This window comes from Anoplophora glabripennis, unplaced genomic scaffold, assembly GCF_000390285.2.
Source record: "Anoplophora glabripennis isolate ALB-LARVAE unplaced genomic scaffold, Agla_2.0 scaffold48, whole genome shotgun sequence".
In the NCBI taxonomy this organism is placed as follows: domain Eukaryota; kingdom Metazoa; phylum Arthropoda; class Insecta; order Coleoptera; family Cerambycidae; genus Anoplophora; species Anoplophora glabripennis.
Window position 1 is genome coordinate 688003 of NW_019416270.1, and position 20845 is coordinate 708847.

At 30.8% G+C, this 20845-nt stretch overlaps 1 protein-coding gene across 1 annotated transcript in view; it reads right to left on the reverse strand.

Annotated features, from left to right (window-relative positions):
- LOC108904968 (nose resistant to fluoxetine protein 6-like) overlaps nt 1-20598 on the reverse strand; it is a 38777-nt gene extending 18179 nt beyond the window's left edge. Inside the window, exon 1 of the mRNA XM_018707705.1 lies at nt 20172-20598. Within this exon, the coding sequence (XP_018563221.1) occupies nt 20172-20454 (283 nt within the window). The 5' untranslated portion in view covers nt 20455-20598. The remainder of the gene's footprint in view (nt 1-20171) is intronic.
- Between the last annotated feature and the right edge of the window lie 247 nt (nt 20599-20845).

Genomic DNA, 20845 nt, shown 5'->3' on the forward strand with positions numbered 1-20845 from the left:
CTTGCTTTAACAAAAGCAATATTATGCTTACATGTTATCACATATTATTATATCCATTGTGTTCACTATAAAATAATTACCTTCAGCACATTCTAATTTATTCCTACAATACCTACATATTATAAAATATTTAAATAAGGAAAATTTATATCACAATTATAATTAGAATAATTAATTATTGATATATTGTTCTGAAAGGAACACTAAATGAGAAGGAATTTTTAGATATTCTGTCCTGGTTCGGTACAATGATTGAACAATCTGTGTTCAATCCACTTCAACTGTTTTTTAAATAGATACTTCGTCCACTGAACGTAGAAGGTGGGGTGCGGAAATACTATTTTCATCTGTTTCCAAAATTTCCACCGAAGATCTCTATAACGCTCTCAGCCGCCCCCAAACACCAAAGACATCGACGGAGGCCGACGCTGTCGTCACAGCTGGGCGCGCAGAAAATTTACCTCAGTTCTAGATTGTGGATAATAAAAAGTTTCTCAAATTCATCAATATTCTGATTGAGGCACGGCAACGTAAACGCCTATTATCCAAACCTAAAGCGACCCATCAAGGAAGGTGATCGAACGTTCACCTTGGACTTCAGTAACCGTGACCGGAACCTGGCCGATATGTAGTATGACAAAAAATTTAAAATTGTATTATATACAGTCAGTTACAAACACACAAACTCATTCTTGTAAACACAATTTTACCATAAATCCCAAATTTTCAGTTCAAAACATCTAGACACTAAGTTAAAATTTGCGGTGATGATCGCTTGATGATACGTCAAGTTCCTAGAAGCTTAGCCAACCATAAATAAACCTTAATCAGATATTTCTCCTAGCCATCAGGTTAAAGATTTCAGTTATAGTATTTCCGATCTTAATTGAAGAACCAAGAGGTTGGCAGTATATACCAGGTTCGATCGCAGATGCAGCAACTTGGCATTGAAATATTTGAAAAACTTGTAACATTTATTTAGCCATACCCATATACAGGTCTGATCGCCCAGTTGACGAAGTAAACACGCGGGCAAACGCGGCACAAACACAGTTGCACTGGGCGACCTGGACATAAATTCAGTTGTCAACAAATGGCCTAGCAGTGCAGTGCAGCAATGCGGAAATTGATGTGATTCAGGTAATTTTTATTTATTATTTGCACCTTCTACTAATCATTCATATTACAATTGCGAAAGGGAAAAATAAGAGGGATATTTTGTTTACTAATACTATTACATGGCATTTTGGAGACCTTTTGAAACGGAACAAAACGAAATTTACCATCAATATAATAAAATTGTTTGAGGACATAAATAATTAAAATATGTTGTTGAAATGAACATACAATAGAAATTTTCTAGATTATTATAATTTTTAACCTTTAGAGAAAACTTTTTTAGGGACACCTATGAAACTCATTAAATTTTATTGCTACGCGTTTTTATACATGTTCAACTGACTTCGGAAAGACTATACTATTTTTTTCAAAAGTAGCATTCACTTTCAGCTCATAATAGACAGCGGGAACTAGTTATTATCTTAACTTTGTTTCCCTCACATGTGATCCAAACCAATGACTATTTGATTAACTGAGTTAAAATTGTATAACTCTTTGGGATATTAAGGTTTGAATTTGCCTCATGTTGTACTGATAAAGTTGATTTTCACATAAAGTAGTTTGTAATAATAAGTATTCCAATAATCAAAACCAAAACCGAAAATTAACAATCGAAATTAGTGCTGGCAACTGAAATTGGCTTTTTGGATAGTTGGTTACCCGGTTTCGGATTTTTACGAAACTCGAGAATCGGTTATTCTATTCTTCAAATATCCGATTATTCAAATAACCGACTGTTCGATTCAAGCATCTGAATAATCTAATTCTTTCTTTATAGCCAATAACCATATATACTATAATATATGGTCTTAGTGTTATGTAGTTACTGACATTGGCTACATAGTAGATACCTGATACAAAAATTAGGTTGAACTATTAAGGGAAATACAGTTTATTTTTATATTTTATCCTGGGTCACAGACATAGATTGATAAAAAAACAATCACCACAACCATATTCAGCAAATACCAAACCCATTTATATAAATAATACATTGAAGAACCACAGTTTATTAAGTGTAACTGTTTTAACTGTTTTAACATTTTAACTTTTAACATTAGATTTAACTTTAAAATTTAAAATATGGGAATATGTGAATGACATGTTATATCCCGTCAATTTTTCAAAACACCGATTTTCTGATATCCGGTTTTGGCCATTATTCGAATAACTGAATAACCGATTTTAACCACTATTCAATTAACCGGATCTATTTGAAATCGGTTTTTACGGAACCCGATTAGCCGGTTTCACTTTTTTCCGGTTTTTGCCAGCACTAATCGAAATTGTTAAAACTTGTTGAGGACCTCTGAAATTGTCCCCGACTGACGCACTACATACCTACTACCTAACGACAAGTGAATAGTTGTACCCGTAAATGGTATGTCGTCCGTTTTTTTTGTGTTTTACAGCGATTGCAAAAAGTTTTCTTTGTATCGTTAGTAAGTGCTTTTAAAAATTCTATTTCCAAAAAATATTTCTGACAATGAATTTGTTGCACTCTTCCAGTTTATAAACACTGTTTATGACATCATATAACCTGAATTTAGAATATCTTTTAAAAATAATTTGAACTGGCTTTATATCTCAATTACATATCTATTTTACACATTTTACAAAAATTTAATAATGTTCTACAATTAATACAAAGCCTGCATAAATGTTTACAAGCCACGTGACCGCTGGACTTGGGCAACCAACATTGCAGGATTGGTACTGGTAACGAAACATCCCTAAATCTTGGAGTCAACAATATTAATGATTCGTTTACAATAAACAATGATAAACCGATATCTCTACACCCGAGATAATGCGATCACTAATTGGTTGAATAGAATCTCGTGAAAAATTACACCAATCACACCCAGTCAAACAGGATGTTGTGTTTTAATGTAATCTTGATCTTGTTTTAATTTTACCGAAATTTAATTGCCCAACATGAAGAAAATAAAATTTGTGTATATTTGTTACTAAGTATGAAGGAAAAATTTCTGGTTATGTGTTCAAGCAAGATTGCCAGGAATATACAGGGTGTTAGTAAATAAGTGCGACAAATTTCAGGGGGTGATTCTACATGAGAAAATAATGGCAGTTTGCTTATAAACGTATGTCCGCAAATGATTCGTTTTCCGAGATACGGGGTGTCAAAGTTTTTCTTAAAAACTGACGATTTAATTTATTGCTCTGAAACCGGTCGAGATGTGCAAATGAAATTTGGTGGGTTTTAAGAGGTAGTTATTGCGCATTTTTTGACACGCAATTAAGAATTTTATGTTCATCATTGGCGCGCGTACGGGTAATAATCTCAATTTTTTTAAAGAAAAAAATGGTACGCCACTGAGATATTACAAATTAAAAATCATTTTTGAATTCCTCGTTCAATTTGTGACAAAAAATCTCTCTTGCCTTTTCTTCGTATGGGGCGCCGTTTTGATGCAAAAAAATAAAACATCTTAACGCGTATTTTTTATTTCTTTAATACATTATCAAGAACTATCTAATACAATAACATTAAACCAGAACAATAACAGAAAATAACACTAATAAAATTTTGAAAAGGCGCAAAGCTACAACAAATGTTCAAAATGACCTCCCTCAGACGTGACACAAGATTCAACTCTTCGCCTCATTGATTGTCGTATTCGCGCAAATATTCCTGGTATATTTCTTATTGTCTCACAGCCGACTATAATTCGATTCCTCAGGTCATCAACATTTTCAACGGGAGTGGAATAAACTAATGACTTAAGAAAACCCCAAATGCAAAAATCAAGAGGATTTAAATCCGGCGATCGAGCAGGCCAATGTTCCGTACCTCCCCTACCTATCCAACGATTTGGATATACTGTGTCTAAGTGATTACGTACATTAATGCTAAAATGGGCTGGTGCACCATCATGCATGTACCATAGGTGTTGTCTCAGCTGTAGAGGAATTTCTTCAAGAAGAACAGGTAACTCTTCCTGTAGGAAATTAAGATAAGATTCGCCTGTTAGTCGTTGTGGGAGGAAATATGGACCGATTAAATGATCATCAATTACCCCAAGCCATACATTTACGGAAAACTGATGCTGAAAATGAGCTTCAAAGATTCCATGGGGGTTTTCCTCAGCCCATAAGTGATTGTTATGGAAATTTCGTATACACTGTCGTCCAAAAGTAGCCTCGTCAGTAAACAAAACGGCATTTAAAAAATTAGGAATTTGAGCGATTTGATGATTAATCCATTGGCAAAAAAATAGGCGCGGAAAAAAGTCTCTAGGTAGTAGAGCTTGCACACGTTCAATATGAAACGGATACAATTGCTGTTCTTTAAGAATTTTAAATACAGTGAAGTTGCTTACATTCAATATGTTGGCAATTTTTCGAGTACTTGTTTCAGGTGACTCCGCAATTAACTCGAGAACTGCTTCTTCTAGTTGCACAGTTCGTACTTCTCGAGGGCGCCCACAGTCAACCGTTTGTTTCTTAAATGAACCATTTTCGCGCAAACGTTGATGAAGACGAGCAAATATTGTGTGATGAGGTACCCTACGTCCTGGATACAACTCAGCATACAATCGTCGAGCTTGCCGACCATTTCCATTACTTCGACCATAGACAAAATGCATGTCTGACAATTCCGCATTTGTAAAATTTTCCATTCTTTTCGATAAAAGAAAAATTAATTACTTATTAACACTAATGTTATAGCAAACTAAAAGCTTAATAAATTAATAATGACGAAACGCTAATTTGACATTTCTTAAAAATATTCGTATTTAACAGACAAATGTTGACAGTAGCCTACTAGGTAATGTATTAAAGAAATAAAAAATACGCGTTAAGATGTTTTATTTTTTTGCATCAAAACGGCGCCCCATACGAAGAAAAGGCAAGAGAGATTTTTTGTCACAAATTGAACGAGGAATTCAAAAATGATTTTTAATTTGTAATATCTCAGTGGCGTACCATTTTTTTCTTTAAAAAAATTGAGATTATTACCCGTACGCGCGCCAATGATGAACATAAAATTCTTAATTGCGTGTCAAAAAATGCGCAATAACTACCTCTTAAAACCCACCAAATTTCATTTGCACACCTCGACCGGTTTCAGAGCAATAAATTAAATCGTCAGTTTTTAATAAAAACTTTGACACCCCGAATTTCTTAAAACGAATCATTTGCGGACATACGTTTATAAGCAAACTGCCATTATTTTCTCATGTAGAATTACTCCCTGAAATTTGTCGCACTTATTTACTAACACCCTGTATATTTTCAGTTATATTTTGAAGCACCAACTTCTAGAGAAGTGCTATGGAAATCTAAGAGCATGTAGTAGTAGCCATTATAAAAAATCATGATTAAATTTAGTTGATTCCAATAACATTGTTACAGTGCTACAGTACGTACAAATATCTAAAATGTTTTATATTTCCTTGCAAATAAGCAATATCAATATTTGAGTATAAACCGTTAATACTGACTGCAGTGTTCAGTGTATACATAGTAAAGATGTTATTTCCGTAATTACCAACGATGAATAGCCAGGATTCAACAAGGTCAATGTCATGTAAACACAAGTTATATAAGCGGTTAGCAGTGAGACAGACATTCGATTTTTTTGGAAAGTGAAAGTCCACGAAATCGGATCAAACCTGCTTAGTGGGTCAACAGTTTAGCGCAAGTGAGTTAGTTGCAAGATACAATTACATAAAATATACATGTAACTGAAAAATCGATAACTGTGTTATTGATGCTTGAAAAACTGTCGGTAGTTCATTTCATAAATACTAAAAAACTAAAGTTTCCAGAAAAATGGAAAACGAATTTTACATTACTGTAGGAATGTAAAAAATGCGACAAAATTTTTACAGATAATTCAATTTTCTGTGAACGAAATAAAAATTATTATAATGTAAAAGCTTTCAAGGATAATTTTAATATATTTTTGAACTTTCGAGTGTGAAAAAATTGTTTACTATGGAACCAGTGTACTAAAATGAAGTTTTTCTTTTATCATAAGTAAAGTGCTTGAAAATATGAGAAATGAAATTCCTACTAAAAAATGCTAAATACTAATATATTTGAATTGCCTTTTTTTGTTTAAAAGGTTTTTGTCTGTCTGTTTTTTAACCGGATCTTAATTGGAAATATTAAGTTTATAAAAATAATTAATTCTCTTTTTCTCTTGGCAACAGTGAACTATGAAGCTCTCAAAATAAATATTTAAAATTATCATTCTCTGTCTTGATGCTATTTTATTACAAATTGTAGTAGCAGCCATAAACTAAGTCTGTGGTCAAGCCGCTCTATGCTCACAATACACAATGCTAGTGACAGCCACAAAAAACACGTGCCATACACTCGACCAAGCAGAACGTCAAACTCATTGTCAATTACACACGCACAAACGACAATGGAATGCAGGACGTCTTTCAGCAAAAAAAAACGGGATTATTCACCGGCACGCTATGTAGACAGGACAGGCATTAGGGTGCCGCTAGATACGTATCGAACAAATTGATCGATGCGAGGCTTCAGGTCAGAGGCAGGCATGACGTGAATAATGGGATTACCAAAATGTGAATTAGTTGATACTTCACCACCATTAGCAAAAATAGCATCTATTAAAATCTTCGACTATTTTAGATATGCGCTTATGACCACAGTAAATGTCGAACGGTCAATTTCGTTTTTGAAATGTCTATTTATTAATCGCCGGAGACGATTAACGACTTAGGACCAATGTTTTCTACAATCGCTTTCCTTATGATAGAAATTATTATTTTGTTAACTATTGCTGCTACTTATTACTACGTACTATGCCTATATATTTTATAGTAAGTTCCATGTGAAGCGTTTAGTGTAGAAAAATAGACACTGCCCCTTTTTCTTTCATACTATTATGCAAATACTTACGTACATATTATGTACAGAGTGTAGTTATAAAAAGGGGACGGCTATACTACTTTTTGTTTGATTGAAATTACATAAAAGAGAATCCGACCTACAACCAACCCTGTACCATATTTCCAATCTCTACTTATCACTTTAAATAAATAAACTTATTGACAATAATGTATATGTTTTACATATTTCAAGGTTAGGTATAAGAACTTTTGACGGCTACTGAAAGTATCTGTAAAAAGTTCACAAAAAGTTCTGTAAAATATAGATATACCTTTTTATGTGTGACTATTTTATTGTTAGTATACGATTACAGTTTTACCCTTGGGTGAGTTGATAACATGTTTCTGATTATACCTACATATAAATCAAATCCATAAGGGTTCAGTAATTGAGACTAGCGCATTCGCCATTTTTCATTTTTTTTTTAATTAAAATGTTAAGTCATGCTAACGATGCAACGTAAACACTTTTATCTTAGAAATTTTCTATTAGCATAATGTTTTCTCATACAGATTAACAGTTAAAAGTGACGTTAAAAAAATCTTATAATTTATACAAGTAAAATATTATTAGTAAATATCAATTTAGTATACAGATACACAAATTGAAATTAATCTAATTATGATAGTTGATTACCTAAGTACTAGTTTTCTCTATAAATACCAAATTTAATTCGAATAATCATTAGTGAATATAGAAATGTTTTTCTATTACATAACGCTAAAATATGAACAGACAGCTTAATATGTAGAATAGTAACTTTTCATGTTTAATAGTACATAGGTATATGTAGGTACAACTTTATATCTAGATTAATATTTTCTAAAATAAGTTTGTAATTCTATTTTAGGAACAATATTAAGTAATTCTGCGACATATTACCTTACTTAACCATAAAAGTAAACAGATGAATGCAGTATATGATTAAAAAAATCAACATTTTGTTCTCAATAATCGGCGTAAAATTGATTATTTTCAGAAGGGAACTTGAAATTGATATTGATGTCAAGGTTAGTAACTTATTTGTTTCTTCCAAAGAAGCAAAAACTTTATTTTGTTGTGGTTAATAATCAGTTATACCAAAATTAAATAATTCAATAACAAACAAATAATATTGTCTGTGTTTCTATTTTATTCAAGGTTGGGTTTAGTACATATTTTGGAAAACATTATTACGTAGCACAATTTATTATTTACGCAATTTATTATTTTTTTTAAATATTGGGGCATTAACCTATTAACAACTTAAAGTCATAATCACAATGCTTTTGAAGACCAAGACGATCATAATATTTTCGGACTTGTTTACTTTGCTTTTAAAAAAGCTTTTATCATACTGTCATTAATACAGATATTAAATGAAAAAGTTGGTCCTGATTAATGTGAGTAAGATATATGTACGTACCTAATTCTAAAGAATTAGATATATGTAAAATTAGTTGTTTAGTATGATTAAATAAAATAAAAATTTTTTAATTAATTCTACTGATTGTTTTAAAGAACAAACACTAAAACTGTATTAATTATTTATATTAAAAACTACTATTTTCATTACGTAAATTTAAATAATTCTAGAATATACGTTTTCACACATTCTTGTAAATCCACAGGAAAATCTGGTTTTACCTACATATGGTTACCACAAATTAAATATTTGTAATTCGCAAACATAGGTATAGGTGGTACTAAAAATAATGTAAACACAGGACATGGTAGTATAAATAATTAGGAAAGGAAATGGGTATTATATTTTAAATATCTTTTTTACAGAACTATCTATGTAGTGCCAAGTATAATAATATGGTTATTGTTCCTGTTTGTATTGTTTGTCATAGTCATAATTTACAAAACTGAAGCAAATATTTACTTAGATCACAAAAAATGTCCGGCCTTTCATAGATAAGAAATCCCACTTTTAGTAAAGAAATCCTTAATATTCGTAAGATATTTGCAGGCCTATTGTCTCCCAAAGCGATTTGTAAATTACATTTTTATTATTATTATGAATATTTTAAGTGCAACCTATCCCCATTTAAACAGGTCATATTGCATCGCATTCTAAACTACCTAAAGTCGGTGCAAATACCTCTCAAAAGTGTTGTTGTCAGTCCAACCCTGGGCGACAAAAAAATCCTAATCCTAGTGACTACCGTGACTACCGTGACTATTACCATCTATTCGACAGTATCCATATAATGTTTTTTTTAATTTTTCATTCTGAAAGATCACAGAAAACATAGCCACTCATGTAAACATTGGACAATGTACGTTTCCTGTTTCGTAGAGAGTTTGAACAAGCGGCATCGTAAGTTACATATTTCTTTACATCAGAAAGTAACTTGAGTTTCAAGCTAAGTCCATTTTATAGAAAATCTGCGTTAAAATGGGCGCCTATTATTTGTGCATTAAATCATATTTAGACAAACTGTGTAAAAAAATCTATAAAAATTTATTGCAGGCTGCCTATTTGCTATAGTGCCCTCTTAATAATCGTGATTAATCCATGTGTTAATAGTTTCTCAAAAGCATACTGCGGAGTGTGATTATGTATATAGTGCCATCCGCGATTTTCTGTACATTCAACAGATGTGTAAAGTTCAGGAAATGTAATGACAAACATAACAAGTACAAGTATACTTTTTGTATTCCGAATATCTTGTTAGCTTGTAAACTGTCTTATACATTGAAGAAGTATAACTATTACAGTGAAGAGATATTGTGTCTAACTTTCTTAGATTTCCTAAAACTCTACAAAAAACTGCTATAAATTCACTTATAATTACGCATAAAACGCCCCCTTTAAGATAGTTAGCAACTTTATTTGAGCAAATGACATTAATGGGCTGAAGCCCACATTTTCGTTATCTTGTAAAGAAGGTTTAATAAAAATGAAAATAATAATATTCGAGATGTGTATTAATAACCAGGCAATAAGAAATTTAAAAATGCCTTTCTTCAAACCAATGTTGTTGAATGGTGCGAAAATTAACAGTTACATGGGTAAGTGTAAAACTAACCTACTGATGTTTATATGTTATGTTGTCAATTAATCACCAATTTGTATTCAGTAGATAAGAGGAATGTATGTTTTAATATAAACTTTGGCCTGTTAGCCTTCACAGTCCAAATTTACTGTAAAAATGCGATAATAAAATTGTATATACAACAATTTAAGACACCATAAGGAACAATTTAGCGACAATGATACTTTTAAGTTGGGCGGCCAAGGATGTGAGTATATTCAGTTTGTATATTAACCTACCGTAAATTCAGTAGATACGTTTTGTTGGATCAAATATGGGGTGATTTTAATTTAAATTCTAAAATTACAGGTATTAATTGGTTATTACAGGATAAGTTTATTTTGTTACATAAACGGAGCTCATAAGAGTTACCTGATGCCTGCGTTTCCATTTTCTAAATAATAATAAATAGAATGCTAGTTCCATCACTTTAATCAGTGGCGTGCAGCTAGGGTACGGATTCCCTTTTTTTATGTAAAACAAACCGCTACTGGGTTTTCCGAAAAATAATAATAAATTTAAATGGTACTGTCCAAATTCAATCAGAAGTATCTTACTATTTTTGGAAAATATGCAGTTTAAAAATTTTGTTTCTTGTGAAATGGGGATCGTTAGCTTTTAGGCTGACAAATTCATTGGTGGTCGAAGGAGAATTATGCACAACACTGAATCGATCTGTTATTACGAATAAATAATGAAAATATAATCCTTTTATAGGGTCAAACAGGTTGACCACCACGTTTACCCCACTTAAATCCATTGGATTATTTTACTTGGAAAGTTCTGAATGAGAAAGTTTATAGTATCATTAGAAACTCCAGAAGTATTGTAGCATGCAAAGAAATGTAGACAATTTTCTAAACTACTACTGATATAGTAGAACGAGAATGCATTATAGTTTTTTCGGAAAAACTCGGTAGCGTACACTTTTTACGTTTAAAAAACCTCTTCGTTTATAATTTATAACAAATATTCAAGTAAGCTTCTGATACAAAAGCTTATAGAGCAATACCAATTTTAACTTAGTTAATTCCTGTAAAATTCCAGAATTTAACGTGAAATCACCCTGTGTGATATAACGTGAATTATTGTTGGGCCTACTTTAATATATATCTACATGTTTTTGTCTAACGAATTGAATGAAGAACGAAACGTCTCGTCTTTAGTAAGTATAGAACGAAATGTGAATCACAAGTATAAATTGTCTGGGTATGACAGTGGAGGAGAATGCTAATAACTAAAGAAACTGATAAGTGAAGGTTGCAATTCAGTCACTTACTTATACTTAAGGCTGTCTGAATTCCTTGCAACACGACGCAAGTTCAAGGGGTTATTTTCTAAAAACTAAATCGTTCTTCTGCTAGTGGAAACAAAAAATCAAATAGGTATACATATTTTGATGCAAAATGAACTATTACCAATTTTTGTGTTGCGGAATTATAAATATCATAAGCATGAATGTTCTAATAAGTAAGTATTAGTTTGTTGGCTAGAATATCTCGGATTCAGAGGGCCAAAGTGAGGTTTCGTTGACAAATATTTCTGTTCTGTTGTAACGTTTTGTATAGTAAACCTGGATAGGAAACTTCAAACAGAGACGGATGCTTGAAAAAGTTAAACAAAGAAATTCAATTTTTTGCCAATAACATAGACTTTTCACAATACACACGACGGACGTCTCAATTAAACAAATAGTGCGCAAATACTAATATAGAAAGGTTTGTAACCTATACTCAAGATTCTTATAAAGAATAGAACTATATGCGCCTCATTGGACGAAAAAATACTTCGTAGACTTTGTACTACAAAACGTCAAAGTTTTTCAATTGTCAGTAAATATTATATATCCTTAAAGTCATGCAAACTATTGCTTAACTTAAAAATTGCCTTTAAAATTACTTACACTTAAAAAAAAAATGTTATTAAGTAGTAGCTATAACTGTAGACCTAACTAAAATGCGTCTTCAAAATAAAATATCTCCTTCATCCGGGAGATAATAATGTGACTCATTGGAAACTTTAATCGAAACTGTTAGTAATCTTTACTACTTTATAGTAATAAATGGAAATTATTGCATTCATGAATACAACGGCATGATTAGTTTGAGCTTTAGCAAGACGGCATTAAATTAGTACTAAAAAAAGAGTAACACATATTGTTGTTCATTCAAAATGGAAATTTACAATTTTATGGCGTAGCAGCTTCTTAGTTGCCACCAACCCGTTACTTCAAAAATAGTAACGACATCAGTTCTAAAAACAATGTCGGAGCTACTTAGCTACAAAAAAAGTTATTCCCGGGCAATACCGATCATTATTGGCCAAATACTTTATTATTCCTTTGATAGTTGCAGTGATGAATGCTAGTGTAAGGTAGTTACTAGCTAGTAAGCACTGGTATATGGTCTGGTGGTACTGCTGACGAATGATCTTAGCAGTTTACTAAATAATACTGCCGGTATATTTCATATTAATTTGAAGCTGTTCATTTTTAAATTATCTATGTAAGTAGTACACAAGGGTCAGATTCGGTCTATACAATTTCAACTATGACAATTTGTTGCGGGTTGCCTAAATATGTAACGTCATACTAAAATAGTCTATTGGCCGCAATGTTTCAGGACTTTCTGCAAGACTAATCCACAGGACAGCACTACCGAGATACGTTCGTGAGGTTTATTATCAAACCCCGTAATTCAGTATTAATTCTGATCAGGGTCATGTAACCAGTACTGTACTAACTATGAAAAATAATGGGTATAGTTATAAATAGTAATTAGTACTTTATTATTCATTTTTCCAAGGATCCATCTTCATAAATTCATTGATTAAATTAAATGATAGTTTATTAATAATATCTTGCTACGGTCTAAGATCTGAATGAAAGATTCCAACCAAAGATTATTATATGCAAGTAGATATAAATTTTTAAGTTATATCGTACATAAATCACCAGTTAATTCATTAATTATGATAAAGCTGCTTATATTATTAAATTATATTGTAATTTCACTAGCAATTCCAAGTATCAGATTTCCCGGTACTAAAATGTAACAACTTTTTCTGAAACGTAATTATAATGTTTACTAAAATGAAAAACCGTATAAGACAAATATACAGTGGCGACTAGTGCGGAGAGGGAGGCTCTAGAGCGGCGCCCCCCCTAGAAATTTTGATAGTAAAAAAATTGAATTTAAAATTTAGTTTACAATGTTATCTGGATAATTATGTAATTATAAGATTAGTCTTATGTAACACATTAAAAAAGAAATGTTAAATTTGTAATGTGCAGTCAATTTAACTCGACTTGCAAAATTCTTTTAAAAACTCTGAATATACTATAAAAATAATGTTGAACACATTTTTCCTATATTTAAATAGTACTTAAAATAAGACTGCTCAATTATATTAATTTTTTTTTTCAATACATTGTCCCTAAATTTTTTCGGCCTGGTATGAAAGTCAAGAGCCGCCACTGCAAATATACCATTAGTTCAGCATTTAGTCCTTTTAGTACTTTATCTAAGATAATGGAGATTATTATCACAAATAATAAATTTGTAGAAGCTTAATGATCTTGAATACTTGTGCTAATTTTTAGTTCTTGTACTATTTAAAATTTGGTGTGATGGGGGACGGTGTATTCTTGGGGGTTTTTCAAAAGCATAGGTTGTTTCTCAGAATAAATATCACAATTTTTGAAAATGATGTGACTACTACACTCGGCGGTAAGATAAATATCTGAGAAACCACAATGTGACGTTCAAAACAGTAACCACGGATGTGCATGACATAAAATGTCCACGAATTATTTAAATTTATATCCAGTTAATTTAGCAATATAAATACACAACGTACACTCCACAAAAGGTAGCTGAACTATTTAAATATTATGCACATTTTTCACATAATCTCTATATAACTAATACAGAACAATTAACTATAATATGTACGATACAATATACAAAATATTACCTATAGAGTAAAGTAATAATAATTAATTAATTAATTTATTTATTTATTTAGAAATTACAATATCAAACGGGACAAAGTCCCAATTACAGGATAAGGTAAAATAGAAAACCTTAACTAAANGAAAAGTCGGTATACACAACATCAACCTGACTTCCTGCATCCAAAGCTTCAGCAATAAATTGGGTTTTCTCAACTAGATTTGAGGTAGTTGAACGACCACTCATAAATCCATGTTGGTACGGAGATATAGATTTTTCAATATGAAAATAAAGTCGATTGTGTAAGATAATTTCTAGAATTTTTGAAAAGTTACTTATAATACCTATGGGCCGATAATTAGTTATGTCGTTTTTAGTCCCTTTTTTATAAACGGGGCATATTCGCGACTCTTTCCATACTTGTGGATATTCATTATACTTAATTATAGAATTAAATATGATTTTTAAAGGTTTTTTTAATATTAGTTACTGTTAATATCTAGTATAATACTATTAGCGAAATATTTATAAATGCTCTGTTAATCTAGATGATGATAGCTCTGTTCTGTACATATTAATTTTAAGGGATATGATTTTTTAAACTTTATATGTCGTTACGAGTTAATTTCGAATTCTGCTGACAGTGATAGATGATTGATATGTGTTAATCGACTTTCATTTCCTGTAGACAAGCTACTTGAGTCGATTGTTCATTTTATTTGTATTGTCAAACAATTACATACTATACCGTGATGATTTAATAATTTTATAGCATATTACTGTATTCTGGGCTTATTAATATTTAAGGAGGTATATCGGGTTTACTAAAATGCCCAGATGTACGTGAAATTTATTTAGCGTATTACCCAGTGCTCCCTCTGTGCGTCATATTTTTTTGAAATTATTTTTTAATCTAGATTTTGAGATATTGTTGTTGGAAGTTATTCATTTTAACATAGGTTTATATGGCGAAGATGGACGGTGCGGCTCTTTTTTTGCCCATAACTGAGAAAAAAATGTAGAAATTGAGTAACAAAACTTTTCCATAGATAGTACACAGATTTATCTTATTTTTGATATAAAACTAATGTAAGTTTTGAACATAGTACAGCTGTATTAATTAGCAACAGAAACCAATAATTGCATTTCTGTCTGACTTGAGGATTAATGTGGCAACGTCGCAATCAGCTGACAGCAAGGAGGGAATACATTTGAAAGACTTGATAAAAACGAAATTGATTTCAAACATATACATTTTTCCTAAATCCCATGTACATTGTTATCAACAATAAATTATCCACAACAGATTATTTTTTGTAATGTTTTTAAAAAACTAAATTAATTAAAAAATTCTAGGAAGCTATGATATATTTATTGGAATAAAATATACAGTTGATAAATCCTTTTAATATATTTGGTGGTTTATAAAAACATCGTAATCCGTACCCAGCAATATTTAGGGTTACATAAAGTTTTCTTTACTTGATTAATATAATTAGTAACACTTGAGATAAAAGCATTTGTCCAAAATAACAAAGGAACATAAATATTTCTCAGCAAACTTTATATCTAAAAAATTAGTTATAGTTGCAAAACTTTTGTAACATTACTAAAATAGAGATGAAAAACACGAACAGTGAGTAATAATGTAATTTCTATCACAGAACTTTTAAAATTGCATCCAACATTTTCTTTGACTTGGACGAGAGATGGGCGCGAGTGTCATTTCATTGCTTTAGAACTAAATTAACATAATTATTTTCTCGTTGTTTTACCAGTTCACATGATTTACGGATTTTAAATAAAGGATACAAATCTTCGCGAGGATAATACGATATATTTGCTGTATATAATTATTATATTTTACATAGTTTACACACAATACATTTTTGAACGCGTACGCATCTTTACCCGAATTTGACGCGCAATATCTCCGATGTCCGAGGTCTGTAGGTTCGCAGTGTGTACAACTGCACTCGATTATTAGCGCTATTGCCACATCTACATAGTGTTTATGCGTTCATTAAATATAATTTAAAACTACTTAAATATGATATTTTTATGTTGTTAATTTTCCATATGTATGTTATGTGCATATTGAGTAGATTTCTTTGCTATATAGATAATGTTTATCGCAAATATTTTCAATAGAATTTAATTTTTTCAAGTTGGAAGCGGGTTTTAATCCCATAAGAAAAGCATAGGACCCCCCTGCGATCCTCACTTCCCTCAGACCCCGATATACCTCCATAAGAAATGATCATTTAGATACTAACATTTTGATCAAAATATATATTCTATGTTTCACTTTTCATGGAGCTACCTTTATATTTGGGTTATTTTAAATTGAACGGATTTACATATTAATATGAAATAATTAGTTGCAAACAATTGTTCTGATTTAACCAAATTTGATTTGAGGCATAGGCGTCTGGTTCTATAATTAAAAAAGAGCTTTTTAAAAAGTTGTGCTATTTTTTTATTTGAATCCTCTCTGCACTAAACTTGAATAAAATATTTCTAAAAATGATCAAGATAAGGGTACCCAAACGTTTAGATTTTCACATTATCGTAGCCTTTAATTTAAAAACTATCAAATTAACTATCAAAATTATTTAACGGTTATAATTTTTTGTTTTTTCATTATCGTGTATTTTTTGTTGTGAATATTTTCAATAAATGTAGAAATCTTTGGGACAGACACATTACTATGTCAAATTTTTATTATCAACTAGATAAAAAAAATCTGTCAGGAATTCAATTGCTTTATAAAAAACAAAAAGTAAAAGGAAAATTTTATCTAACTTTAGTAGTTTTGAACAGTTATGCAAAACTAAAAAACTAATTGTTTATATCTCTATATCTCGAGCACTTATAAAGATATTTCATTCAAATTCTGTGGAGAGAGGAACAGTAAATTAGAATATTGTATTATAGACCGGGAGATACTCGTAGAAGTTCAACGACGTCTTTCTCGTTTATGCCTTTTAGGGTACTGAAAAATACATTAGAGACAAGTAAGATAATGGAAAAAAACAATGTGCCCGCCGGGACACCTATGTGAAAATTTAATTTTCTTTTTCCGCAGCTTTTCCAAAGCCCTATTTTCTTTAGTCCTTAGTAGGACAATGTTTTTTATGAGTTTTTCGAATATAATAATGTCATATTTCTAATTGGCATTAATGAGAAATTGGTAGACAAATAAAGATGTTTTCCACATTTTCTTACAAAGTTTTCCATTTTTAGATCCCTTGCGACACTTATGCCAAAAAAATGTTGTGATAAAATCGATACTTCTCTTCAACTTATGAACATGGCATAAGTGAGAAATACGTCGCTGTACACATTATTTTTTTTGAAAAGGAAAATTTAATTTTCAGAAAGGTGTTCCGCAGCCCATCTTTTAAATTTAGTTTATTGTACTTGTCTCTCGGTTACCTTTCAGTACTGTCAGAGGCATAAACGAGAAAGACGTCGTCGAACTTCAGTCTAATATCTCCCGGTCGATTATCTTCTTCTTAAATTTCGGTAAAATTAAAACAATAAGATCAAGATTACATTAAAACATAACATTCTGTTTCACCGGCCGTGATTGGTGTAATTTTTCACGAGATTCTATTCAAACAATCAGCGATCGCATTATCTCGAGCGTAGACGTGACAGTTTGTCATTGTTCATTGTAAACGAATCATTAACATTGGGCACGCCAAGATTTAGGGAATTTTCGTTACCAGTACCAGTCGTGCAATGTTAGGTTGCCTAAGCTTCGCGGTCACGTGACTTGTAAATATTTATGAAGGTTCTGTAGATAAAACAATATAATTTTGTGCCCAACACTCGTACACATTTTATCATTTTCTTAAACGAAAATATTAGTAAATATGAACATATTGATGATGATTATAAAAAATCGATCACTTTATTTTGACCTATCAGGCCTTATTCATCTATTTTACTTCATCATTTTAAAATTAATGAACACATAAGTGACATAAGTTACAGTTGCCATTTGGATAGTGCAGACTTAAAAGTAACGAACAAAATTACACAGGAAAAAATTTTTTCTTCAATCAAGAATACATTTATCTGCATATATTTGTATCACTATATAATCTATAATTAAACATTTTTTTTTTCGTCAGGATATATTTATTTAAGTGAATGACATTTTATTTGAGCGAGACATTTTACTTAATTACATATATTAAGCTTGAACAGAATAAAATGCCTTTCTTCAATCAGGACCATGTTATTTTAGCAGAAATATAAGCAAATAAAGGTAGATTTTATTTTTTGCCTGTACTGTGACCTATTAGAATAACTAACAATTTGATTAATTTACGTTGTGTGCACTTATTTGTAATAATACGTAACAAAATGATGACTAAGAAGTAAATGAACCCGTTGGTAAATATAATTTCACATTCCACACACATTTTGATAAACTGATTTTAAAAATAAATCGGGGTCACATCATTACCCTTACATGTCCAAATCAGAAAAGCTGATTTTAGAAATATATCATTGCATTCGCTGTTTTAATATTAGACTTACGTCGCCAAATTAACATACAGTACCGTATTTCCATTGTTATTTATAAACAAACATCTTGTAACAAGGTTTGGCAACTACTTTATAACGCATATCTTGAATTTTACGAAGTTGTTGCCTTACGAAATTTATGTGCCTTAGTTTATTTTGTTTTAAAACAGTCAGTGGGTAACTTTCGCTATAGATTCTTATACGAATTTAAAGTTATAATGTCCAGTTATCAGAACAATACAATCGAATGTCGTCAGTAAATACCTGTCTAGCTTTATGCCAGTCAGTTTAGAAATAAGCTTTATAAGAGATTAAGATCTTATATTCTACACGTAAAAGTGTATTAGATCTTTTTCAAGTATCTTTTATAGTAATTTCAGTACTATTTGTATTGAAAATGTTGTATGAAAGTTCAATGAAAAAAAGATATTCTTGTCATTACCGTTGATAGATTGCTTTTGCTGTAACTTTTAGTTAGTAACCAAAACTTAGTGTTAAAATATCATACTTTAATATCAAAAGTGGTACTACAATTTTAAGACCACTATCCAAACGTTGATGACGACCTACGAATTTAAAATAGTTTAATTTTGACTTACAACTGCAAACAGAATAAATTACATCATTTTCTGTAACTTGGTAATTTGCTTTCGCCATGGCATTTTGGTGATATGGTTTGACGTTACACAAAACAATTCAACCGTGTTAATTTTTTGAGTTTTCGAAAGAAAATTTCAACTTATTACCAAATATAACCAGTTAAAATGGGTTGAGTTACTCCATTAAATTAGAAAACATATTGCAACTAACAAAAGCGAAGCATATGCAATAATGTTAATGACATTGACTTTTCTTCAAGAAATTAATTTTATTATTACCCAGCATATGAAAAGGGAATGTAGTAGTTTGACTTGCAAGGCTACTGGCACAAGTATATACTTTTTAAGACTAGTATTTTTACAAATATCATGTAATTAGTTCTCTTACTTTCCGTTATTACCAAGCAGATATTAGAATATTTTGTTGCAAAAAAATGTTCAACAACAAACATTATTATATTTTCCTTAAAAAAAAAAATAAATTCAAGTTTTATAACAATTACTTTTTAAATTAAAAATGCAAAAAATTTTCTTCAACTTATTTTCGTGACAACGTTTTCACTTCTGAAGCATGAACAAAATAAACATTGTTTTAAATTTATTTCTATTAATTGTATTTTAACAATTTAATTATTTTATAACTAGAAATTATTGCAAATGTGTAAGTAATAAATTATTTTTTGTCAAATAATTTCATTTCTTATTTCTCTGTATGTGCAAAAAAATCAATTAAAATTTAACATTGAAGTAACATTTTTATTTTTATTTTCCAGATAAAAAAAATTCAATGCCTCAACATGTGAAATAAATAATTTCATTGGTTTATTACTAAATTAATTCAGAATAAACTTTTTGTATTTTGACACGATACAAACATAATATTCTCATTTTTTTTAGTCATTTCTTTTCTATTATCAAAATTCATAGTGTCACATATGAAGTCAATTAAAATATGCAGCTGTGTTTTACATATTAAAAGTGCATAAGACGTAGATATTTTCAATGTATATTCCATCCGACATGAATAAAATTCCACTAACCTTTCTCCATACACTCGGTGACATTTTTTAAACAAATCTTTCCGCGCTCCTCATTGCTCAGCAAGGTGTCCTCTATGTCGATGTGAAAATTACTATCCTCTTCCGCAACATTAGGGAGGAAGGGCACAACAGTTAAATTCGTTTTGTTGACTAGATTCCTCAAGACACTGTTTATACTTTTAGTCCTGTTTTCATTTCCAAAATGATCCCACTTGATATCACAGTTAGTGTTAGTAAACACAATGTACATAATTGCCAAAAACGCAAAAGAGAGGCACTTCATTTTTGTCGGCGTTACTTTTACAGAATTTTGAAAAGATCAGTCACATATTTCCAGTTATTTTATGCAATTGTTGTGTCACATGTCGCGATTCGTTTTTGAATAGATCGGATAATTTCGAATTCGAGCAGCGGTACACCTTGCAGATTTTCTGGTGGTATGGCGTGGTAGGGTACCGACATGCTGATTGATAAGTACTTCGTTTGCCCCCTACCATTCGTTTCCAGCTGCGTTTAACTCTGTCCCGTGCAATTAGCGAAGCTAGGAATATTCGCTATCTTTTTAAGGGTCTATTAGGTAATGACATTTATAAGCAATGTGTATAATGAGTATAATGAGATCAGTAAATACATAATTAGAATTTAGTTTATTAAATATTTCTAGGTCTAAAATA